The following is a 26442-nucleotide window of genomic DNA, read 5'->3' as shown; positions in this document are numbered from 1 at the left end:
CAGATAGAAGACAGTCATTCATCTGTATGTCAATAATATTGATTCATAGGAGTCCTGAGAGTGTCCTGTAGAATATGAGTGAATGTCTGAAGACCATTTAAAATGATGGAAGGAGTTCGATGTAAATACGAAGACACACAAGTCTGTTTATTTATTATCTGTCATTGTGGATGAGTAAAATCTGATGGAGTGGAACATGTCGCAGCCCAAACAGTGTTACATACGTCATTAAAGGATAAATGAAGATGTGGAACGATTCATCAATGAACAAACTCATCAAAACACTGACTGACTTCAGTCTGTGAACATGAAACTACACAGTCATGGAGCGGTGGAGAAAATATGCGATCCAAACTCTTAGAGAAGAACTGCCCCAAGACGTCTGCACAAAAACAACTTCACACTTTTTAAAGTGTGTGTGTGTGTACCTCTCTGAACCTGATGCAATCAAACACAACAGCTCTGCCCTAAATATCACTTCTGTGAAGCTTCAAGTGTTCCTTCATTGTTCACACTGAGTCTCTAAGTTTGTAATGGACTGTATTATTCTGCTGCTTTAATTCAATCTACCACCTGTGCAGCGTCACGGTCGAGCTTTGGTTAGATTTGGTGAAAAGTGCTATTCAGAAAGCTCCCAGCTCAGAAAGAGGCATGGACTGAGTGACTTTAATGGGTTTCTTCTTCCAGTTTGGCCTTTACACAACAAGAAGCAGACACATGAGGAGAAGCAAGAAAGAAACACGAGCACTCAAAGAGCGAGAAAGCGCGACAGCCGGAGCTCACAGGTTTGAAATGTACAGAAAGTAAAGCTCTGTTATGACAAGGTAGCAACTCTTAAAGGCGACGAAATATGTTGGAAAATAGTTGGTGGGAACCCGTGAAAAGACTTTTAACTATTAGTGAAATGTGGAGTTGGAGGTTCAAACAGTTTTTCACCAGTTTTCAGTCTCGGGATTTTGTGGGCGGTCCTTAAAGGGCGGCTCGATGACACGCTGAGGCCACCCTGAGCAGAGAGACAGAGATTAATTCATCTCAGCTCAGTGTTTCAAAGTTAGTCAAGTCATTTTCTGAACTCATCTGACACGTTTCAGTCATTTTCACCTGATTTTGACACCTCATTTCAGAAACTTGTCGATATTTTTAATCATCACACTTTCTCAAACTCAGAACACAGATTTTTTTTTACTTTACTCAGACTTTAATGTCTGTAAAAGGGCAAGACAAGATTTGCAAGATTTTGAACTGTGATATTTCTCCGCGGTGTGATCTTGAACCCGGGAGAGTCGTCAGAAATGTCACGCAGAAATACTTCAAGTGAGAAATAAAAGAAAGACTATCAGCAGGATTGTGACCATAGAAACAGAAAGAGTCTGATCTAATTTGAAGGGCACAAATCTCTTTTATTTCTGATCAAATCGGACGCCGGCCGAACATCTCGCCTGCAGAGCGACTCGATTCGAAGTGAAAACAGCAGTTTGGTTAATCACAAGAAGCAGACCTGTGGAGTCGGAAAGAACCGAGGATTTTTCGACGGTTTCCCCGGCGGCGGACGAAGACAGACGGATTTGACGCTTCAAGGTTTTGTTGTATCACAAAGGCATGTTGAAGACAGCCTCTCTGTTGTCTACAGACCAGCTGTCTCAGCAGTCTGGTCAGTAAAGCTGCGCGTTCATGGCTGGGCATCCATTCATGTCTTTGACCAACACACACACACACAGACGCCTCGCACTCAATCCCCCCTTGTCCTGCACAGATTTTTCAGAGAGTCCCAGAGACAGATTCCTTGATATGATTTACACTTTCTCGCTGCCTCCCCAGCTGTCTGGATAGTCATCTCTTGTACTCCAGACGAGAGGAGGAGGAGGGAGCACAGCTGGGGAGGGAGAAAGAATCTGAGGGTATGTTTTGTGTAAATCAGCCGCTCTTTACCAAAGGGAGTCTGCGGCAGGGAGACATGAATCTCACCCCTGTGGATTGACCTTTGGACATACTCTGTAGCTGAGCCATGAGACTGTGCAGGTCCTCCACGACACCTGAGACATGATTCATCTGCGTCCGTCTGTGGAGATGCACCATTGAGGTTCACAAGCAATAACTCAAGGTCATCAAACATTCACTTCTGGGTGAGTTGACCATTTCCAAACAGTGACTGTCCAATCTTATTCTGAGCCCGGCCAGCTTTGGACTCGTCCACATGCTGAGCTCACACGGTGGAAAGAAAAACTTCAGTCGTTGCTTTGATTTCCTTTTTAAATGTCATTTTATTTTGTGTCTTCATGTTGTTTGTTCTTTAATTAACTTGTTCTGTTTTCATTTTTCATTTATGAAGATAACTTTATTTGTCCTGCGGGGACAGTGTTGTGCAGCAGCTGCACTACAAAGAAGTTGAGAGAGCAAATATGTATTATACATCAACAAGCTAACGGTAACGGAAGGATCATTTAAGGTGCCCAGGCTGTCACGGTACAATCATTTGAATCATTTTAAGCTTTAATATGTATAAAAAAGTTACTTGATACTTCTTTTTATATCAGAGCAAACAGAGAAAATGGCTAGAAGACATCGTGTCCTGACTAAAATTGAAGAACGTTACTTCACTTCTTCCAAATGTCCCCATGTACTCGCAGGCTCTAGATGTTGCAATGTGCTCATACTATTCTAGTGTATTGGCAGAGGGATTATTTTATATATGAAGATTTCATTTTATATATTTTTCTTATTCTTTCTTTTCTGTATAATGTTGCACTAGTTTGTCTTTGTTCTTTTAAAGTTCGTGTCCATCTGGGCTCACTGGTGCTGATTGTTGTTACTCGTGTCTACCTCGTGTTTTTGTAATGATCACTTCCTTCAACAAAAGTAAGGTTGATTTTTGATTTTCAGCTCTTCTGATATTTTTGAATTCAGGGTGCCGCCTCCGTTCTGTCTGTCTCCTGTGGCTCGTCTTTAAAAACACGCTGTCCAGAGTTTGAGCCGGTAGTGACGTCACTAACGGGCTCATGAACATATTCCAGGACCAGAACCACCCTGTAGGTTATGAAAGAGCACCATCGCAGCAAAGAACAGCTGGTGAAGTATGGTCAAGATCAGAGGACCTATGACGGGAGCGGATCGCCAAGTCCTGGCTACAATCTTGACCAAAGAGTTTGACAGACATGTCGTTAAGACACCTGGGAACTGTGTGAACTTGTGGAAAAGAAGTATAATATGACTCCTTAGAAGTGATATATGTGTACTATGATGTAAATCTGTACAGGTATGTGTTTAACTGGACTCATTCTGTCATTCTCACAGTTGTTGTTGTGTTAAGTGGAAAACTTTTGCACATTTTTCCATCTCAAGGTCAGAACTCCAGCCCGCAGTAAATCACAGGTTCAGAGGTGATCCACAGCGGGAACAACGCGCTCGTATTAATCCCTTTAAATGATACGTTTGAAACCACAGACGGACCCCGGTTCTCACCCACTCTGACTCCCTGACACAGATTTCCGAGGTCAGCGCAGTGGAAAAAAAAAGGAAAAGTCTTGAGTTATTCAGCTCCCCTTTGGATTTCACTCTCTCCCCCACACTGCTAGATTTACAGTCTGTGCTATAGGACATGCACTCCTCCTTCCACCTCTAATGGCCTGCTGTGAATCACAGTCCAAACCTGTGATGTCACCTTTGAGCCTCTGCCATCAAATCATGTTGGGTTTTATTCAGCCGACCTCAGACTGGAGGAGCTTTACTTTTGCATTGTTCCTAAACAAATGCTCCTTTTTCTAAGTTTTCACTCTGTTCTGTTCTGTATCACTGAATAACCGCAGAGACTGGGAGCCTGGTCGGACGGCGTGGATTTGGGATTTGACCCTGCTCTCGTCCCCTCAGCTAAGCTGTGTCAGAGGTGTGTAAGAAGCTGCTGCCGTGTTATTACCACCGTCAGCACATCTTGTGTTCTGTCAACAGATTGCTCTCTCTCCCCGTCGTGTTGAGTCGACATATTATTCCACCAACACTGAGCGTTTGAAGTGGAAAACACAAATATGGAAACATCCACAGTGAACAGTGTGTTAAGGTCAGGCCTGGTGTCTAATCCACATCTGATGCCAGGATTAAACATGTGCGGTACACTGTGTGTCCAGCGTGCAAAGTCTGTGTCCTGGTTGTTCGGCCCGTCCTTTTATTTACAGTTAATAACTCCGCTGTTACTCTCACGTGTGCGCCTGCAGTTTTGTTGCATCATGACCGAGAACACAAAGTGACAGCTGAGCGCTGCATTCAGCCTGGAATGACCCGTCTTTGTATGTTTGTGTCGGTGTCATTTCACAGCAGACGTCATTATTTTATCTGTTGTTTGGGCTCTAGCACACACACAGTCGGTGTGTGTGCTGGTTGTAGTTGTTGATGTGCTAAATGAAACTGTGGCACAGTAAATGTTGTTTTTAACTTCTTCTGGCTTCATCTGATTTTGCAAATTAATCTGTCGTGTTGCTACAGAAGCGTGCGTGTTGTGTTTTCTTATGTAAATCCAGATGTGTGTCCGTCGACGCCTGATTAGCTTCCACTGTCGGAGGCGTGATTCCCTGATTCGACCCTTCCCCGAAGTCCAGAGGTCCAGGATTGAAGCGGCACCTTTACCGACCCTGACAATCAGAGCGGTCCAATTGCCGACCTGATTTAAACTGGACGAGTTCAGGGTCGTAACACATGCACATAAATAATACTAAGTTAGTGATTATATCAGATTTAGTGTTTCTAAAATAACTGTATTAACGTCAGTGGTCGATATGGCTCTGGTTGTAATCAAGACCAAGACCAGACTGTATTAGGGCTGAGACAAGACCAAGATTTTGAGGGTTTGAGACCAAGTCAAGACTAAGACCAGACAGTGTGAGGCGTGTACACACAGCAGTGTGTTAGGTCCCCTTTGTCTGAAACCGAGACAAGATTCCGTTGATTCGGAGACGAGACCTTCAAGACCGGTCTCTTACGACCAAGACAGTATTACAACCATGACGTCAACGAGCTGGAATATCAGCAGCATCATAATATGTTTGTATCATATTACAAATCAAATATTATGGTGAAGGATACGTTACCGCCTCACCGTCTGCCCTCTCACTGTGTAATGTGTGTAAAACTGTGACTTCATGCATCATTTTGCAGCTTTCCACTGATGTATGAAACATCTGTTCTGCGTGAGCCTCTGCGACCTGCATTAACGTGTGTTTACCGCTTCAACCGTCCGATAACACACACACACACACAAACACACAAAAACACACAAAAAAAGCAAGCGTGGCGCTAATGTGATACGAGTTCAGTTTGCAGTTTGTCATTTCCAGTAGCAACTTAAGTAACAGGGTACAAGTGAAACAGCACACGAGGACAGAAGCAAACACATCTCATAACAGCTGTAATATCATCTCTTATCTGTAATTGAGGCCAGGAGGCAGCAGGCAGCAGGCGGGCGGGCGCACGGCGGTGCTGTATCTCACCTTATAGTTACGGCAGGTGGGGTTGAAGGCGTTGGTGCCGCAGGCGAACAGCGTCTCGTCGTTGCGCGGCACCAGCACCTTGATGTAGTTGTAACATTCGTCCTGTCAGGAGGAGGAAAACAGCTTGATGTTATTGTACGTTAGAGACGAGGTCCGCGTTGGCTTCTACACACACACACACACAGACATACGAATAGATGCAGTGTTTTACAGTCATTATCTTGTGGTTTCACTGCAGCTCTGTGGATGCTTGAAGCCCCTCCGGTCTGTCATCTCCTGATGGATGTGTGGCTGATTCTGATAAGCTCACCTCTGCCGGTAACAAAACTTCAGTGTGCAGGAAAAAGACAGAGAAAGATGTGTACTCACGCTGTTCTTCCCTCTCACAGTACACTTCTCCACATCCTTCGTCTTCCAAGTCAGTTTCTGAAAGACGCACACAGACAGCCGACTGTCAGCCCAAAGACAAGCTGTTTCCCACCATCCCGGCTTTTTGTCGCACCCCATCGTTCAAGTGCTATTACGAGACAGCTGTGATGAAAAATCTCATTAACTTCAATAAAGTGCGGCGCGGAAAAAACAACAAACAGAATAATAAGAAACGCCTGCGGCGGCGGTGGTGGCGGCTCGTCGGTGGGTAGCTAAACATTCACACACATGAAGAGCTGCAAAGGATGTTTGCATCACTTCACTGTACATATAAGGAGTAGTCAATTAGCTGCAATTAACCAAAAGCTCTGCCCTCTTAGTCTTCACACTCGTGGTCAGTGTGCAGTTCTAGAAAAAGATCAATCAGCGTGTTAACAAGCTCTGCCGGCTGAAGGTTTAACGTGCCACCGTCAGATCATTTCCTGAGCAGAATCTTCCTCAGAGCTCGTAAACACGGCGAGGACGCTGCTGCTGCTGCTGCTCGCGCTCACTTCAAACTCATTCAGAAGATTGTCAACAAACTAGCAGACGCCTCACTCCGTGGGCATTCATCAGTGCTGTGGCATTATGGGACGGCCTCTCAGGAGCAGCAGGGGCGATCCGATCTTGATCTTTTTGCCCCCAGCGCTCCTGATATTTCAGACGGGGTTTTTTGATGCCGATCATAAAAAAGGACAGGTCTCAGTTTCAGCTACTTATACCTTTATTCAGAGGGTGGACTGTTCTCTCAGGAGCACAAAGGTAATTAACCTCTAAATGATTGGAAATATTCAGATTTATTTACTCTGTGTGCATGGATCTTCTCTTTGGTTCTACTTTTTCTTTTACAGAACGTCCTCCGTGCCTCGTACCTGTCCCTGAAACACGGTTTGTCCCACAGGCTCTTCGTTCTCTTCATGGTGGACGGCCTCCATTGTTACAGTCTCATGAACGCATTAAAGGATTATGTATATCTATGTTTGTCTTAAGACTATCTTGCCAGTTTAGCAGCGTCATTTGAGTTTTCACACGTTCGCATCTTTTGCTTTGATTCGCTTTGAGTCTGCTGGTGACACCGCGGTGCTGCTGGCCTCCTTTGTTTAATCGTCTTCTTTACAGTCAATAGAGCGATATCAACAACAAACGAGTCATCTGTTATACTGAGACACGGCACTGACTTTAATACTGAGGGGAAAAAACGAAAACAGAAGTAAATATTCATTTGTTGTGGGACTATTTTCAGCAGTGGACTGATACGTGAATGAGGTTTTATGACTCAAAGTAAAGCGGATGTGATCGTGCAGCAGTGACGACACTTGTTCATCGGAGCAGTTCATTGTTATAGAGAAAAATATAGAATATCAGCAGCCTGATTCTTTAAAGTTAGGATCCCTTAGACACGAACAATCGATAAATTATTACCTTCAGATTAACGAGGATCCGTAATGTTCCGAGCAGTATATGATGGACTCTAAATGTTAAAGCCGGCCTCCCCTCCGGGTCCACGCTCTGAACATCTCCAGCTCCACTTTGTGAACGTCTGACGGATTCGGCAGCAGTCAGCGGTATGCTAATCGCCCCCCGCCTTGTCCACGCTCGATTCGGTTTACTAATAATTACTTATGGCCACCGAGGCCCGGGGAGATCAGTGATGGGCAGAATATGAATGAGTGGTGGGGCCCGGTGTGAAAAAGGAAGAGCTGGATCTGTGATGAAGAGGAGGAAGCGTTTTCTGGTAATATGAGTCAGTCACACGCTAATGATCGAGCTCGGGTGGATAACGGGAGCAGCAGAGTGGGAGCGTGGCTGCAGGCCTCCATCATTTTCCGCTCGGTTCCCTGCTGTCACACCGGAGGCGGCGGAGCTTCTGATTGAACAGCTAAAGAAATGCTTCACACACAAACATTCAAAGTTCTCATATAACATAATGGAAAAAAGATGGACTAACGTCGTGGTGCTCAGAAAATTCCCATTTCTTGGTGCTCCAGTCTGCACTTAAATCAATACTTTAGATCTCCTTGACATGGAGCTGTGGCCTTATCAGAATGAATATCCGTGTTTAGCACTAATCTAAATACAAGCAAACAAACGCCCGGGCCTCGGAGGGATTTTATTTTAAGTGCAATCATGTTTGACAAATGAGATTCAGATAGGAGGAAGCGTGGCACTTCAAACGCCACGAGAGCCCCGCTCCACTTGTATTGGATATATGTCTGAAGAGAGATTGCTTAATACTCGAATGAAAAAGTGAGGCAAAGGGTAGAATGGAAAATAATGAGATACGCACACACACATTACAAGAGATTTGTTTTCTGTAAAAACACAGTGTGTGTGTGTGTGTGTGTGTGTGCTCCAGAAAAACAAGAACAGAGCTGCAGACTAAAGTCTAAAGAGCACGACTCTGCTTTAAACTCAGGTAGAGCAACTACTGACGAGCAAAACTCCAGATTTTAACATTAAATCGCAGAAAATGTCAAGGACGGCTGCTTCGCCCAGAATCTTTACTGGTAACTCGCCGATTATTGGTGTTGATAAGACGAATCAAACACTCCTGAAATGTCAGAGCCCGAGGCGACGCTCACGTTAAACTGATTCATTGCTCTGATCGTTAGTTTATTAGTTTTCAAATGTGTGAACGGGTCACAGTCCTGAACCAACGTGTGTGCTTTCATTCATACGTTGACGTGCAGTACAAACCAGCGAGTTCATGGGCAGATGATGTGGATGAAGATGAGGATGATGAGAGAGTTCACGGTACGACCGCTCAAGTTTAGCTCCAGAGTGGAGTCACATAAATCCTGATATGACTGCTCACGCTGAGGCTGCATTGCAGAAACTCTGACCTGTGTCTGATTTAGGAGGCCTGAATCATAACTGAAAAAACATGTGTAGGAATACGCTGACAGCGAACACTGATGACTGCGGATGGACGTTCTTACCTGCTGAGGGATTATCTGCTCAGATGAAGTAGCGAGATTGACGGCAAACACATGGTCCCTGCAAGAGACACAGAGAGAGTCGAGGCACCGTTAGTGGGAAGATCTCCACGTATGAAAACATATGCTTCTATTCGGCTCGATAGGATTGGTCGAGGCTGTGGAAGGTGGGCGGGCTTTCCAACTTCATAACTCGGCCCAAACTTTCCCCAACTATCGACACCAACCATATGAATCACTTCGTGAAGCGAGCCGTGCACTTTGTTGTGGAATGTATTAAGAGCGTTTAGGAACATTAAGAATCTCCATACCTTTTTCTTTTTATTTTCTCTTGGCAGCGACGCAGTTTGAGCCAGAGCCAAAAAAAAAAACGGAGCAGAATTTATTTTGCACGCTGAAAAACAGGCGGTGCAACCTCGTACTTTTTTTTCAAAGATAATTAACCTTCGACATCTTGATCGAGAGCGGAGCAAAGAGCAATTACGCTGAGAGATGCACTAGAAAAAAGAAAAGTTGAAACAGTGTGGAGGTGCTGCTGCCTCGGATAATTGAAGTCCGGGCATGCTGAAGTCCGACCAGCGCTCACAGCGGCGATAGAAGGATTATTTGAGAGAAGACAGAATTTACTGTTGAGCCTTCTGGAAGTTTTGGATTCATAAATTCCTCTGAAATTGCACCAAAGAGCTGTTTTGTCTTCGAGCAGCTGTCACTCACAAACAAAAGGTTTCTCGGGCAAATGACCGCAGATCTGCGTGTTTTTACGTCACCTTCTTCAAACTGTTGGAGGTGTTTTAATGATCTCTGCATGTTTTCCTTAATGTGCTGTTGCACATCTTCATCCATTTTCCTCTCACACAGCTGTCAGCGTAAATAAGAACTAAATTAACTTTATGCCTTAATTAAATTTACTGATTAAAAGATGAAACAACATTATTTAATAGAACAAAAGAGATACTTCGGGGGGGGTTTGGCTGCTGATGAAGCTTTTTAAGAAGCCAGCGGATAAAGTTTTGGTATGAACTAGAATCAGTTAGTGGAGGATAAAATCAGGAGTGAAGGAATTGGATCCTTTGTCTCACCATATTTTTGTATTAATGTAATCAGATTTGCTCATACAGGGTTTATATAATCACTCTGTAACTTACAAACGTAGGCAGGCAGTAGTGTGTGTGTGTTTTCACCCTCGGTAAACAGTGTACAAAAAGCTACGCTCATTAAATTAGCAGGCGAGCGGTGATGACTGACCGGGCAGCGATGTAGAGCATGTGGTTGATCCTCAGCATCCTCTGGAAGTCCAGGCCCAGGCGGACGGTGTCATTGTCCGACATGAGTCCCTGGAAGCCGGGGTAGAGGTAGGAGGCTGCGTGGGCGAAGAAAAAGGAAATGTTGTTAAAACTTGTTTTAACGCTGACTGAATCATTCTGGTTTCACAACATCTGGCTGGGAACGGGAGGAGAATTATGACTGAAGCAGGGAATGGGAATCACGGAGGACTGACTGTCTATGATAGCTATGGTAACCTCATCATCAGAAATGTATACAGCACCTATAAATGACAGCGAAAAGGCTGAAGCTACGGGGAGTGGTAGTGTGTAGGGATGGGAATCGAGGTTCGGTTCTTGTTGAGAACCGGTTCCATGTGTTTCAATTCCATGGAATCGTTTGGCAGATTATCTAACGATTCTCTTATCGATTCCAGAAAGCACGACTAATCACGTCGCGTAACTTACGTGAGTTTCTCACGTGCAGTGCAATCAGTAGTAAACAATGTCACCCACTCGGTTAAAACGCTCCATGTTTGGCTGCATTTCACCAAAACAGACGTCAACAGCTCGACTTGCAATCATTGCAAAGTGGAGATAACAGCGTCGGGAGGGAACACGACCAACATGCAGAAACATTTGCGCACACAACATGCAATATTTTTAAATGAATGTCGTGTTTTTGACACGCTTCGGACTGGAGATGAATCTCAGCCTAGCAGCAGCGGCAGCAGCCAGGCTATGAACACCTCTGTGGTTACTACGGAAGGTAGTTACACATCGTTACTATTATCCAGGCTGTGGGCCTCTTTTGACGTCGCTGTTGGTTTTGTAAGGTCGTGATACTTCTAACTAAACAAAGTTGATGCTGATCAAAGTGTTTGTTCTCCTTTTTTCCCCCAAATGAGAATCGATAAAGAATCGAATCGTTAAGCAGAATCGATAAAGAATCGAATCGTTAAGCAGAATCGATAATGGAATCAGAATCGTAAAAATCTTACTCCCCCTACAGTCAGCCAATGGCAGGCTTACACTTACAGTCTACTTCCTGTGAGCAGATGAACATATTATGGTAATTTGATAATTAACTCGCAGGCCAGCTTTCTCTACAACCTGTAATTCTTCTTCTCTTAGCTGTCACATGTTCTCAGCTGTCAATGCTTCAACATTTATGTACAACAAATCAGCAGCTTAAGGAACGCTAAGCCAAGGCTACAATTTGGCCTATTGTTCTGCAGCTCCAGAGGACGCGCTGCATGCTAATATGCACTTGTGGGGGTGGATGAGCACAGGGGGGAAAAAATAGCATGCAAAGTTGCAAATTAACTGGTGGTGTCACAGAAGTCAGTCTGATTTAAATAAGCGGCTCCTGGTAAACATTTCCTGACAGACACGTCTGGGGACAAGCGAGGACGAAGGAATGAATCAAAACCGGCTCGGTGGAAAAAACTCCGTCCGGTCAATCCACATTTAAACATCTCGTCTGTCTCACGCAGGTCGCAGAGTTCAGCTCCTCGTTGTTATGAAGGCAGCTCACAAACCGCCCCGAACGGAATGATACTACTTAGTCCAAAATATAAAATATCTGTCCCTGCGGGGAGTATACATTAAGTCTACGATTCAGTGAATATCAGGTGTATTCATGCATAAATAAAGATGTGTGTGTGTGCGGCAGTACAAAAGCCGTGCGATAAGGTGAACTGAGCGATGTGCTGCAAAGCAAAGAGAGTGATAAAACACCGACTCTGTGCCCAGGCTGATTTTCATTTTTCCTTCCTCGTCTCCTGCATTTTAATTCCATCCTGCCTTTTTTTTTTTTTTTTTAGACGAGCTCACTCAAGAGAGAAATTAATTTAAACAATGGGAGCCGGTGTCCGGTGCTTTAAATAACAGAATGACAGCCAGTCCGGAAGATGGACGTGTCTTTCAAACATTCAAGTAAAAAAAGAAAAAAGAGAAGGGCGCTCCGGGCGGAAATAAAATTGGCCGGCTTCGTACTGACACCAGGCTGTCTTCCACATCACAGAGACTTCCCCCGCTGTTATAACCGAGCACAGACTCGGCTCACGGCCGTGGCACTCTGGTTCTTAAAGTACTGTATTAAGTGCCCTCCAGCCTCCCTTCTGACCTGGGCTGCTGTTGAATTAGCAATCCCCACTAGAAATACACCACAATCTGAAATTAGTCTCTCTGCAGGGAGCCGTACGTCCCCCTAACCGCTGGTCTCGGATCGACTGTTTAAAGATTTAAAGGCATAATGTCTGGCTGAGCACTGGACCTTGCTGTGCAGTCTACTGAAAAAGACTCCCAGTGGCTCCACAGCCTCACCCGGCCATCCTCCCTCCCCCCTTTGGCAGATGAGGATTTCTAATTACTCTTCTGCACTTTCACATCCTCTAAAGTTTGGGGGTGTGGGGGCAGCTGGGGCTCTGGCTCAGGGCAAAATCCAGAAGAAGCAGGCGACGGTGCCCAGAGTTATTTAAGATCACTTCCTCCGGGATCACATGCACGCTGCCGGCCGAAGACTGACTCAAAGCGAAGACTCCTACGACCTGAGGCTGCGGCACTGCATCAAAGAAATAAAGAGCTTTTTAACCACGAGGCTCTGCAACTAGAGCTGCATCGATTAGTCGGATAATTTTTTAAGCGAATTCCAAATATTTGATGGTTTAGCTTCCTAAAGCATAGCTTTCCTCTTCTCAAATGACAGTAAAGTAAATATATTTTGGTTTTGTATGGTTAGAAAGGTTGTTGAAGGAGAAGAAATGGAAGAAACTTTAACTTTAAACTGTTGCATTGTGCTCTGTCAACTCATAAACTTTAAGACTAATGGATGGATTCCTTTCCTGGAGCTCATTGAACTTGTTGGCCTGGCTTGTATTTGTGTTAACATAACTGCAGTATACTAACCTTCAACAGAACAATCATAAGAAGTCTGTAAAAGTCAAACTGTTTTCTCTTTTCATACATTTATTATGTCACGACTCCACGATGTCGTGTCCTGAATTTAGGTGCTTCCACCATGGAGATGCTATGTGGTTATTTCCTTTTTGCTTGTTTTATTTTGAAAAATTAACTCATGTCTCAATCTGCTCTGTGCTGCTTGACTCCGGTGGTCGTGGCTTCCATCAAAAGAAGACCAGCCGCTGTTCTCCGTGGGGTCGAGGCGCTTCTCAAACACGATGCAGCTCTTCCGATAACGGGCCTTGGACGGCAGCAGACAGCTCCAGCGTCAGCGGCGTGGCCGTGCTCGGTGGAATCGAGTCCCATTACGGTCGCAATCTAAATTCATGTTGAGTGAAATTGTCTTGACACGGTCCTTGGTTGCGGCAAATACTTGAATAACTTTGCCCTCCATCACACGGTTTGACACCAATCATCAGAACGTCGTTTATGAAGCGTATGCGTCCTGCTGGGAATATAATTCTGAGGGAAAGAGTGAATGTTTAATATATAAAGTGGAATAAGCTTCTCCAGGATATTATTATCTTTACTTCCCCTTCAGAAACCTAAACTGGTCAAACTTACTCAGCACACAGTCTGTCAGGAAAAAAGACAAGATGCTGAGGCGAGTCGTCTGCCCACTTTCCAAAACAGAAAGAGTGAGTCGGGTATGATTTCATAGACTTCAGCCTGATGAAGTGCTACGCCTCGTAATGGACGTCTCACGGAGTTGTGAGGAGACCTTGTGCCACGCTGTCACCTGCTGGAACCACAGGTGACAAATTGCTCTCATTACACCTGGGACGGAGCTCCACATATAGCACTATTAGCGCAGCTATTTCTGCTAATGGTTGCGTTACTCTCTTCCAGATAGATCAATTACAGTGTGCCGGGCCGTGGTCTCAGCCACCTCTTAAATCAATTATGGGCCATTACATTTAGTAGCCGGGACCTCTTTTGTGGACCTCCCCAGTGATTGGGTGCCACTGATGGCTCCCTGGGGTGGTCCGATGAAGAAGTGTCACCGATGTCGAAGATCCTCCTCGGTCGTATTATCTCAACAGCTGGTGCTGAACTTCTTAAGCTGCAGTCACATGTAGGCCTGGGTGGTTTGTTCATGATCCTCCACATCAGGTGCAAACAAAGGTGAAAATTCTTTGGGCAGCTTTGGTGACTGTCATCACTTATCGTCAGCGCCTCAATGACTTGCAGAGGAAAATCTAATTCTGGTGGCTGTTTGGTCAGCTCCAGAGTTTAACGAACCTAAACGAGCCAAACCAGCTGGACAAACAACATCAGGGTTGGACTGACCTGAACCGAAGGGATTAGGACTGCAACACTGTTATTCACATCCACACTGTGAGACTGGACCAGAGGTCACCACACTGTCTTAAACAACAAATTCAAGGTCTTTTCAATGACCTAATTCACTCAAATTTCAAGGACCCAACAAGGGTGGACTTTGAGACATGGATCGAGGTTAATTAGTGTTACAAGTCTGAGAATTTTTATAAAGAGAAGCAGCATGTAATGTAGGTTGTTTACTAATGCTAAAACTTCTGAGTCGAGGCAGCTTTTCCTCTCAAAATCACAAACTTTCAAGGATTTTAAGGACCGCTGGGAGTTTTCTACAGTAGCCCAGAACAGACAAACCAAACTGACCTCTTGCTTTTGATGTCTGAGAGGGCGAGGCGTGGGAGATTATACATTTGGTTGCAATCTGTAACTTCACATCTAGGTGTCACTAAATCCTGCACACTGGACCTTTAAGTCAAATGTACGGTTTGTTTTCTTTGCTGCATTGGTAGTTTATCTTTAACTGAAAGTTAGTTAGATGTTGTTACAGTTAATAGTTACTGTAAATGTCAAAATCCTTCCTGTACCATAAAATCGTGTAAATTTCCAAGCACAGTTTAGGATTAGACCCTAACCTGTACCTCAGCTTTGAACTGAAAAAGGTGTTTTCATGCGTCCTTTTTTTTTTTTGCACCAAGACAATAAAACAGGACAAAGGGAATTAAATTGCCAGCAGCTGAGTAAACCTCTGTGAGCATGCCCTCGAACACGTCCACCTCTCCGAGCCGTGTTCCCCGGTAAACCGAGCGACCTCCCCTGATTTACTTCAACATCCACTCCTCCCTGCGACGAGCATCACCATGGCAACACAACAAGAAGATGTGTGAACTTACATTCTCTGCCCACGACGCTGATTGGTTCCAGGTCTTGGGGGAACGGCATGGCTCCTGAGGACAGCTGAGGTAAGAAGGCTGCTAAGGTGAGAGCCAGGACGGCTGGCAGGACGGGCAGGCGAGGCGAGCCGGGCGTCAGCCTCATTTTGGCGGAAAGATGAGACCTCACCAGAAACACATGGCCCACAGCAGATTCACCTCCCACCTGAGAATGAGACACAAGGTTATCAGGGTTAGCATCACTAATGCACCTCCGAGTTTAAACAGAGCCAACACTACAAGTTTGAGCGTGTGACAGTACTCTGAACTATCGCGTCGAGATTACGTGACTCAACAATGACGACAGCGGTGTTTAAAGCTCCTATTAGCATGCACTGCCTTGTGTCAATGCGGCGATGTGATTGAGTGTCCGCTGAACCGCCGAGATGCGAGAGTGCAGACACACACACATAAAAAAAGAAAAAGAAAGAAGAGGTAGAGAAAGTCAGGCAGAGCCACAGATGGGGAAGGAAGCAGCCAGGAGAGGAAGCAGGCCACTGGGGGCCTGACCACCAGGACAACTGCCTCATTTACCAACCAATGTCTTTCACAGGTGACTCGGCACAATTAAAGCTTCCCTTACACTGAGGAGAACGCCTCACTCCGTCCAGGCCCTGATGGCTGTGCTAAGATCTGTATGAAGAGCTCGGCTTATGAAATAAAGTTTCCTCTCGCGGTGTAGCTGACATCTCACTCATTCAATACACGCTGGGATTGGGTACAGCTCTCCATGAACCCTAAAGATTCAGGGTGCATGACTATGTTTTTTATTATCTTGGAATGAGCCGTTTTATATCTATATCTTCTCAGCCACGCTAGGAAGGAGGGGGTGATGTGAGGGGGTTGTAATCAGCAATCTGGCTACACACTGATCGGTGGTTTAGAAATTCAAGGGTGGACGTATAGAAAAGAAATGATGTGAACGATGGAGACATTAAGCTGTGATACAAAGGCAGATTATATTTAAAGTTTCAGTAGGAAAAAGTACAATGTTTCACCCATTTATTTAATATTTTGTTGGATGAATATATAAAGGTTCAGTGCAGTGATTCATGGGTTAATAAGTCCTTTAAAATCTGGATGCACATCAACAATCTAATCACCAACTTGTTGCTCCGTGGCCGGACTTTCCACCAAATTTAATTAAAATCTGTTTTCGTGTTTTTCAGATATCGTATAGATGGTGGTGATGGAAAACAATCACTCCTCGATGGTAACCATGAATTAAAAATGATGATAGCTATTGTAATTAATGCATTTGTTGTCCCAGACACAGATGTACACGCGATACGTCATTTCAGAAAAGGAGGCGTCTCGTTGACTCTGACGTACTGACACAAAAGGAAGCTTTGTATAATTACAGGAGCTCAACAAAGACAAAGTGTCAGTGGTGGAAACAAACTTGGCCAATAGAAAATACCACAGATAGTTTTGACACGTGATCTCAGGCATTTAGAACAAAAACAACAAGGACAGCTCGTCACCACCAAGAACAACCTCAATGAATCCATTTCCAGTAACTTCTCTCTCAGCTCGGTTGCCTAAAAACAAAAAACTGTAGATAGATAGTTGGCGTCGAGTGTCTACGCGGGAATAATTAACAGCTCTGGCCGTTGTGCACAAACGCTGAGACTGTGCACAAATGTTAATTTCCACATCTGTTCGATATCTGAAGGAAGAGACAGCGACAGATGGACGACAGAGGGGATTTGTCGGAACAAACTCCGAACTGCGATGACCCGTGCGCTCGCCGCCAACTTATTAAGGGCAATGTGTCCTCCATGGGGGTTCTTTCAAGCCGACCCAAGTTTATGTACTGTGTCGCTTGGCAGCCAGCGAGTTAGGCCACATGGTTTTAAGTGGGAGCAGAAAAATTAAGTCAACAGAGACATGAACTGTCATCAATATTGATAATAGTCTGCTTCATTTAAATGCAGAAGAGAAAGCTGCATTTAGCAATGAGGTCAAGCGATGATCACAACACCATAAATCGAGGGGAGTGGGCAGTTGTCTGCTTGTGTTTACTTTGTGAGTTACAACAGCTTGTGTGGCCTGCCTCAGGCAATATATGAGAATAATATACCTGATGGATTAGCCCCATATGTTATGATTTAGATGTTTTTGTCCTGCCAAGGAGGACGGCCATTTGAACAAACAGATTATGTTATAGTGCTGCATGAGACAAATCCATGAGATAAATCCCTTAAAATGTCAGAAACTTCACTTTAATCATGTCAGTGCTGCGAAACATCATGCAGAGAGTCTCACGTAGGAAACTAGTTCACTTCTGACAGCCATCGAAAAACACAAGCAGCACATTGAGGGAACATTACATCCCGGTGAGGAAGGAAGGAAGGAAAGGCAAAGATCACTTATTGACAACCTGTGCACTTAGCTAAAAGAAGGCAGGCAGCAGAGTGTGATGATGATGCATGCAAAACAAGACAGCCATGCTGAGTACAAGCAAGAGCTTATGCAAGACCAGTCACATACCCTGAAACTCAAGCTAGAGATACAGCGTGCCGACCTGCAACCCTGAGATTTACTGCATTAAAGTTACAGAGTTCACTGAAGCTACGAGGAAACGCCTGGTGACGAGACCAGAGAGCTGGGGTTCACCCCGAGGCTGGATCATATTCAGGATTAGAGAACCGATTGCCGTATCATTGCAACACTTGGAAACTGTGTCAGTAAGCAGCACAGGCAGACGTCCACGCCATCGGCGACGCGATGTAATCAACAAAAACAACCTCCTCCTTCGTCTGCCTGTTGCTGCAGAACCGGTTAGTCTGAAGCGCCAAGTAAGAATAAAGGCCTGCGATGATGCATAAACAAATTAATGAGCCCTCAGTGAACGCCTTCAACGCTGATCTGTCCAGAGCTCGACTGACGGGTTATTGACACGTGAAGCTGGACTAAGAAACTTCTTTGTTTTGTTCACATGCTCATGAGATATTTCCTACGTTAAGATCAGGAATTAGGATCTTACAGAGTCTTCTATGGTGCCTCACTAGCTCTCTTTTGTTTTTATTATATTTTAGTGACCTGCTGGTATTCAGCAAACTCCCAAACTTTTAATTAGGCTCAAATATTTAGCTATAACAGCTGAGTGATTTGACAAAAACCTCCCAGTTTTTAAAGGTTAAGACTCTGATTTAGTTCTCTGGCATTGCCCCGAGGTGTAAAAATGGCTGCTTATCCCATTTGACCTTTTCCGGCACTAATGGACACGGCACAGAAACAACACCTGCTGTCCCCCCCTAAAAGCTCCCATATAAATGTGTCAGCAGCACATCTCCACTCTGGAGTTCTCAACTTTCTTCATTTAACCTAAAACAAAGTCAAAAAGCAGTTAATGCCTTTCTGTGCAGCACGAGGAGGGAGTGGACGGCTGATGAGCTGACAGCTGTCGAAGGGAAATAAGCCTCCGCTTATCCCATCTCATGTTTGCCCTCTGTGTTCTAGAGTTTGGGCGGGAGGGCTCGGATCATTTTGTTTTTAATGAACTGGACTTGTGAAGCCATCTGGGAGACATTGGCAGTTGGGCCTCTTTGGAGGGAAGGTTTTTTTTTTTCTGGGACGCTCGGGCTCTCCATTGATTATCTGACATGCATTTGGATTAACCGACCAGAGTGCTGTGTCTGCGGATTGATAAGATGCATCCGCACAGACGTTTGAAGTCTCTGGGGTCTTTTCGACTGCGTTAATGCAGATTAAATGAGAGGAGATGTTTACTATTGGTTGGCACGAACGAGGCCGTGGAATCATTTAAATTCATACATTAACTCCAAAGTATGTTCCCGCTCGGCTGAGGATAACTGTCCCATAAAAAGCCACAATTAAAAGTCCAGTTTTATCCTCAATGGACTGCAACGCACATCATGCACCTGTCGACTCTTGGGGGGCGTCTCTTGTCTGCCAACAGCAGAGGAGCAAAATCCTAATGCAGAATCAAACTGATATTCCCAAACCTGAACGGTGCTTCAGCGGCACTGAGGCTAATCCACTTGCATTTGATAGCGACTGAATGGAGCATTTTCACCTCACACCTCCGTGCACTTGAAAATCTCTCGGCCCCTTTGGCTGTGAAAATCTTTAAGCCCCCCACTATCCTCCACTCTGACATATTTGTGGTACACAGTGGCCAGGCGTAATGAGCGAGCGTATCCCTGCCCTCCTCGACAATTTCAGACACAATTAGCCACATTACCCTCTCCTCTCTGCAGCTTTCTATGCTGGGCGCTATAATTACACCATAATTATGGCGACCAAACGATAAGTCAAGTGTATGGTATGTATGAGGACGCAATACACAAGTTGTCTAATTGTATTACAGCAGCAGAGTTGGTGCGAGGACAGGTACATGAGTGATATGAGGACAAACCCTGGTTTTATGTGAAGCAGCCAGGACGAGAGTCAGCACCTCCAAGTCTGAGGTTCATGGTGGAATGTTCATGAGTGACGGGAAAATGGAGCGTGAGATGGATTGGCGGTTTTTGTGTGGCATCTTCAGTACTGCAGACGTTGTACAGGACCGTGGTGGAGGAAGACGGAGCTGAGCCAGAAGGCGAAGCTCTTCATTTTCCAGTCCGTCTACGTCCCAACCCTCACCTCTGGTCATGAGCTTTGGTTAGTGACCGAAAGAATGAAATCACGGATACAAGCGGCTGAAATGAGCTTCCTCTGTCGGGCGGCCAGGCTCAGCCTTAGAGAAAGGGTCAGAACAGAAGCTCTGACATCCAGGGGGAGCTCGGAGAAGAGCTGCTGCTCCTTTGCGTCAAGGAGCCAGCTGAGGTGGTTCGGGCATCTAATTAGGATGCCCACTGGACACCTGGGAGGAGACCCAGGGCAGACCCAGAACCCGCTGGGGGGGACTATATAGCCCATCTACCCTGGAAACGCCTGAGGATCCTCCAGGAAGGACGTCTGGAGTCTAAACCACAGCGACCCAACCCCAGATAAGCAGAAGAGAATAGATGGATGGATGGAATGATCCATAATAATGATGCTAAATAATGCATGTAACTCAAGATATGGAGCATTGTGATGGTGCTTATAGATACCAGTTTACATTATTGTCTCCATTAGCATTCGATGAACAACAATTACTCTTCCTAAATCTTCATTTCTATCAGCACTAGAAGAAAATCACTGAAGATGTTTTCGCTTTCCCAGAACGCTACGTACGAACCTGCCTGATGATTTTTTTGTTATTGTCCAAACAACCACATGAGAATTTTAATGTGACGGGAGGAAAAACAACACATGATATGAACGCTGCGTGGTGAGACAAACGTTTCATTGTTGAAAGCCCGAGCCATATTGTCCCTGCCCACACTCCTTCTGGAAGGTTCATCAGACCACCGTTCTCACTGCAGTCCCATGACACGAATCACACAGCAGATCACCGTCTGAACAGAGATGTTTTTCTCTTTTCCTTCCCAAAGTTTACTCTGCACAGCTGACAATCAAACACAACAGATGATGGAAAAAAAGAAAAAAACAATTTCCTGCCTGAGGATGTACACCTCAGTAGTTGGTGAATATTGACCACCAATATTCTTCCAGCACAAAAACAAATCACCCGAACAACACTTTTTGTCTGTTTGCAGCCTATTACCCAGCAGTCATTTCAACTCTGCACTCAACCCTCTCAGACAGGAGAAACTTTGCTAATTAGATTTCCAATGGCTAACCACGTAGACGTCGTCGCGGCAAATTGGAACTGGGATCAAGGAGCATTGGGCAATAATTGAGAGAACAACCCCCTCCCCGGGACACAGAGGTGGATTTGTAAGGGCCAGTTTTCAGACGGGTGTTAGTCGTGGCGCAAATGAGTTACTACAACCTAGCTTCAATTAAGAATGCCTTTAAAAGATCACTACAGTCCATCAAGACGTGTAGCCTTTAGAGCTGCCTGTGGCACGATTGCGAGAACACTGAAAGGGTACGGTTCAACAAGAACTTGCCATTTTGATATCTCATCATTAAATGTTCTTTAAAGGTCCAGTGTCTTTAGATTTAGCAGTATTTCTTTGCAGGAGTGTGTGTATGTTTTCATCAGTGTATAGGGATCGTTGTGTTTTTGTTTCTGCCATGTTAAACCGCCATTTTTCCGCAGACAAACCAAACGCTGATCTAGATATGGACTTTTGCTTTTTAGGTGAATTTCGCAGTTGTTCCTACATGCTTGGAAGGAGCGGGTGAGGCGTGGGTGAGTATTCGTTTGGTTGCAATCTGCCACTAAATCCTACACACTTGACTAACATTTTCTGTGAGTCCTGACGGTGATTTCAAAGGTGATTTGTCCATTTGCTTTCACTCTTAAATCAGAGTTCAGACTTGCAGTGTACCCGTCACCGACCAGGCAGATGCTGTGTATAAAACACTCGACACAGCCGAGACATCTAAGCCGGGCTGCTGAATACAAACACGTCAGATAAAAGGATCTGGGGATTTCGGTATATTTCAAAGGTTCTGCAGTGGCGAAAACAGAATGGCTCCAGGGGAGCTCTGTGGCAACATTTTAAAAAGTCCATTAGCATCCCTGGTCGAAGAGGAGTGATGGCTGGCTTCTTGCCTTTTACCAAGAATAGAAAATCAATGGTCCCCGTAGTCCTCTAGTTCTTGGATTAGTATGTCAACTGCCTGGTGTCAGTATAATGTAGTCTCATTCTCATAGTCTCTGCATTGTGCCATGGCAGGGAGAGGGCAAGGTGGCATCGAGGATGAGATGTGTCTGTCAGGGGAGGTTGGGACCCTCCTCGCCATCAATGCCACTCAGTCTGTTCCCAGGGGAACGTCGCTTTAACCTCAGCGCCCGCAGAGTTCAGACAAGTGACGGGTTGTCCCGTCGCGGAGGCCATCGATTGTCACCCCATGTCAGACTACTCTACTCTATCCTCATCGAAGAATCCCCACAGATTAGACGCTGGTTTATACTTGAGCTTCCGTGGCAGATCTTTAGGGGATTTGATGTCAAAGTAAAACTGAGCTGACAGCGAGAGCGCAACAAAAGTTCTGAAAATGGTTACAGCGCTGCAGTGATACAACGTACAATATCACTTGTGAGGGTAAGGATGCAAATATTGGTGTCTCACTGAACATGCAGTGTTCGATAAGAATCATCATTGTTGGCTAACACCCACTGCTTTGAGCACGGGGTATCACTCTCTGAGAAAAGTAGCACTGCCTCCAGTCAGTCCGACTCTCAGGACTTCTTTCTGCAGACAGTGAGTTGGCCAGACTTCACACAGAGGGATCTATGCGGGATTCAGACAGTGAGACGGTTCTCTGATCGATCTGCAAAACCGCCGCAGGCGTCATCCATCGTCTTCATGTCTATTTGCGATGGGTGGAAAAAAAAAAAAGCCCACAGGGCTATCAGTGGAAGAAAGATCATCCATGCACCAGAGGAATCCTCTTCATTCGTCTGCCTTCTGTTAATTATTTAGATTCATCTTCACAGACTCCTATAATTCCCTGACCGCTCAGTGCTCCCTGTCAGTCAGGACGCACCTTCAATCTTCTGCGGTCCTTATGGCATTTTCAAACGAGCCTCATCTCGGCGGTCACCAAATCAAATAGATCGCTTTAAAATATGCGGGGCAGAAAATTGTGCTAACCCCATCCCTCCCTCATGCCTCCTTCTCCCCTTCATACATAAAAGTGAATGTTAACTACCCCCTTCTCTTCTCAATCTCCTGGTCATCAATAATTCAGAATGTTATTGAGAAACACTACCTGAACCCTGTATTGACAGAAACCCAAGCACTGTCATTCCCTCAAGGGCGTCATAATTGGATACCCCCTGAGGCTGCTGCTGCGAAATGCAGAGCAAGAGGGGGAAAGCAGTCCGAGTGTTGTTGTTTTCTGTATTTTGTGTGTTTCCATTTTTATCTTTCTATTTTAAGGAACTCCGATCTGACCCAACAGCCGAAGTCAGCCAACTTATCGACTCGAGGACAATCCCTCAGGAATGTTTAGAGGTGGGGAAGAACTTTACCGAGCGGGACTAGGAAAGGAAATAGCTGAACACGGGGCAGCTACGTCATTTAAAATCTCATCACGTGCAATAAATAATATTCCATGAGCAGGTATTTTCCCTGAGTAAAATCAGTGTCGTCGTCTGTAAACTGATTTATCTGTATGCATGTCATGGAAATACAGCACCCCTGTTCTGATGCTGAACACCGTCATCTGCTCTGATGCTATAAAGGAGAAAAGAGCAGATATAATCACCAGTCGCAGCATACTTTATCCACTGTTGTGCAGCCAGAGCCTGGCATGATTCACACAGAACTGCTGACCCCTACAAGGGCATGAAGAGAGGCACGAGCTAGCCAGATGTAGTAGATATTCAAAAGCCCTGCCAGGATGAAAATATGCTAATAAAATAGCCTTTATATATCGGGAAGGGAGACAGATGGGAGGAAAGGTGAATCCTTCTGGTTGCCAGGAGATGGATTTCAGACCAAAGTAAAGCTGCAAGTCTGGGTGCACAGCAGGCTTTGGTGTTGTTTGTTGGTCTACCTGCATCCAGTCAGGTGTAACAACAAATTCGAAGGAAAGGAGAGAGAGCTGTTTGTTTGTAATGCACATATTAAAACTAATTAATACTTTGATCAAATGGTTTATAGGATTTTCCGGAGTGTTGCCTGGGCAAACCCTCGTTCTGCTGTCGGTGCAGCAGGCAGAAAATACTCTGGGAAATCCCGGGAAACAAAAAGAAAAAAAACCTCACACGCCAGCAGAACTGCGGCGGGCCGGGCCAAAATGACAACAAGAATTAGACTTTGTGTTGTTTTAAAACGGCAACACAGGATACTGACCTTACAACTAACCTTGAAGAGTGAGTTGGAAGCGTATCATGCTGCTGATGCTCTTATCTGTGTCACAGCTTGATTACTAAAATAAAAAGGGGGGGGAGCTTTTAAAGTAGATTGTCGGGAAAAATCAGGTATCTCATCACATGAAAGCAGAGCAGCGAGGATTCCCAAACGAAGGGGAGCTCGGTCACCGAAATACCCCCCAAACATATCACCATCTAGCTCACGATACACATTGGCCAATGTCAGAGCATGTAAATCCTGCACGGGTGATAAACTGACTGGAAAGACGCGCCGCCGCCGAAGCCGCTTCAGACGACCACCACCGCTTTGAGGACTTCACGGTGGCTTTATGTCCGTTCGCTCGATTGCGGATGAAAAAAAGAGAGCGAGGCTTCTCTATTAACACGGCGCCGCTTTGATCTCCATCTCCCCTGTGGTACCAATTAGATGGCTGCACCGTTTGCATTTCAAACTTCCCATTTTCTCAAGACATTCTGCATGAATTATCGGTCTACTGGAACTTTTATTCCCTCCTGACGAAACACGAGAATTGTGAGTGGCATATCTCCAAAGTTTGGCTTGTTCTACGAGCTCTAAAGAGATATTAGACACCTAGGTTCCCGTACTGATCAATACCTCTTTTATTTCACCGTGATGCAATGACATTTCTGTTAGTCTTGACAAAGGAAGATGTCACAGTTTCAGTTTCACAAGCTTTCTACTCAAAAAATGTAAAAAAAAACAGAGGCAGAGTAGTTCGAATTGATCAAAGGAAGATAAATAACCCTGAAGATTCTTCCCCTGCTTTTATCCCTTGTTAGCAGAGGCAATCAAAGAGCCGTCACCCTGAAGATCCATCCCTGTCGCATTACCCCAACAAGATTATAAAGGAGAGAAAGCTACCAAGGGAATGTGTGCTAAAAGTACATTTGGCGCATTTCACTTGAACAAGAACAAAAGTAGCGAGGCCTGCTTTTATAAATGAATGATTTTTGCAATCCGAGTGGTCGATGCTGATGAAGGGAAATATAAATCAAGGGTAAGAGTGAGGCTTTCTCGGCGAGAGTGCCTCGCAGAGATAATGGCATCATCATGCCTGTGTGGTTCGCTGTTCCTGGGAAGATTAAACACTTTATCATTGTCTTTGGGACAAACAGTCCCTGTACGTAAGAGCATGCATCCAATTATTAGACGCCTTTTATGGTCGAACCAGACATCCACACGTCAGCTTCATAGCACACAAGAAGTCTTAAGAGGACAGATGAAAAGAGACAGCGAGTCTTATCAGAACAGTGTTACCTTTCAGGGCAGTAGCCCACGGTGGCAGCTGACCTCACTTTTATTACCGCTGTCTCACACTGATGATATCATCTGAACACATGGTGAAAGACCCAGAAGCTTTCAAGCTCAGTTTATCTCATTTTATGGCTCCAACAACTCCGTCTCTCCCAAGAAAAGTCAACAGCCACGGGCGATCGTACGCCGTGGAACATTGCGGCTCCTCTCACCTCATCAAAGTCTACACGCCGTGTCACGAAACGTGGACGGAAGAAGATGGTAAGAGACGGGGACGTGGACGGTGACAGTAGGAAAGACAGTAAATCCAAATGAGGAAAAAGGAAATGGAGGAGGAGGAGGGGGATGACAGCATCTCACAGCTCACTGGTCTGGAATCAGCCAGACAATCAATTCCACCATTCAGATTCAGACTGGCAGCTCGGGCTTCGACGCCGAGCATCGCATGCAGCACCGAATTATCAACAGTGCTAAATCGCTTTAATGACGAGTCAAATGAGTCAGACACATGACGAAAAACTGATCGTTCATAGGCTTCACTCTCGTTGTATGATTGCAGAGAATTTTCCATTGGACGCTTGGGTACTTAACTTTTAACTTTTCTAACTAATCAGTAGGAGGTACCTATGACGAGGGCCAAATAACTTCATGAATAGCATTTTAATTGCACCCCCTCGACCTACTGGAGGGCCCTTGCTTCGCAAAGTGGCATGCCTGAGCAAAATAAGTCCTTTTTGTACTGAAAGTGCATTATTTTATTGTTCTTCACATATTTGATTGAAAAACTTCACATGTATGTCAGGGAAAGGGATTGAAAAACTCTTCAGTATTCCTGTTTGAGGTGTGAGTTTGAGTAAAATGATGATGCATGCTTATGATAGCCTAGGTTCTTCTGAATCCATAGATACCAAACACGTGGAGTTTTACATAAGCCCAAATGTTAAAGAAGTGAAAACGGGTTAAAAATGGTTCAGAACCAACCAAGAGGAAAACACAAACGCACAAATGCAAAGTCATTTACTGCAATTATTGACCTCGTTTAGTAGTCTGAGTCACAGGAAGTA

At 45.0% G+C, this 26442-nt stretch overlaps 1 protein-coding gene across 4 annotated transcripts in view; it reads right to left on the bottom strand.

The window, feature by feature from the left end:
• sema6cb (semaphorin 6Cb) overlaps positions 1 to 26442 on the bottom strand; it is a 142391-nt gene that overhangs the window by 42635 nt on the left and 73314 nt on the right. For all 4 annotated transcript variants that reach the window (XM_010748118.3, XM_019274622.2, XM_019274623.2 and 1 more), the window contains 5 exons: positions 15213 to 15417; positions 10064 to 10178; positions 8822 to 8879; positions 5844 to 5900; positions 5475 to 5576 (listed from right to left, as the gene is read on the bottom strand). In XM_010748118.3, the coding sequence (XP_010746420.1) occupies positions 5475 to 5576; positions 5844 to 5900; positions 8822 to 8879; positions 10064 to 10178; positions 15213 to 15357 (477 nt within the window). In that variant the 5' untranslated portion in view covers positions 15358 to 15417. The remainder of the gene's footprint in view (positions 1 to 5474; positions 5577 to 5843; positions 5901 to 8821; positions 8880 to 10063; positions 10179 to 15212; positions 15418 to 26442) is intronic.

Source organism: Larimichthys crocea, chromosome XIII (genome assembly GCF_000972845.2).
Source record: "Larimichthys crocea isolate SSNF chromosome XIII, L_crocea_2.0, whole genome shotgun sequence".
NCBI classification, from domain to species: domain Eukaryota; kingdom Metazoa; phylum Chordata; class Actinopteri; family Sciaenidae; genus Larimichthys; species Larimichthys crocea.
The sequence above is the reverse complement of the archived record's forward strand: the minus strand, read 5'-3'. Positions and strand labels throughout refer to the sequence as shown.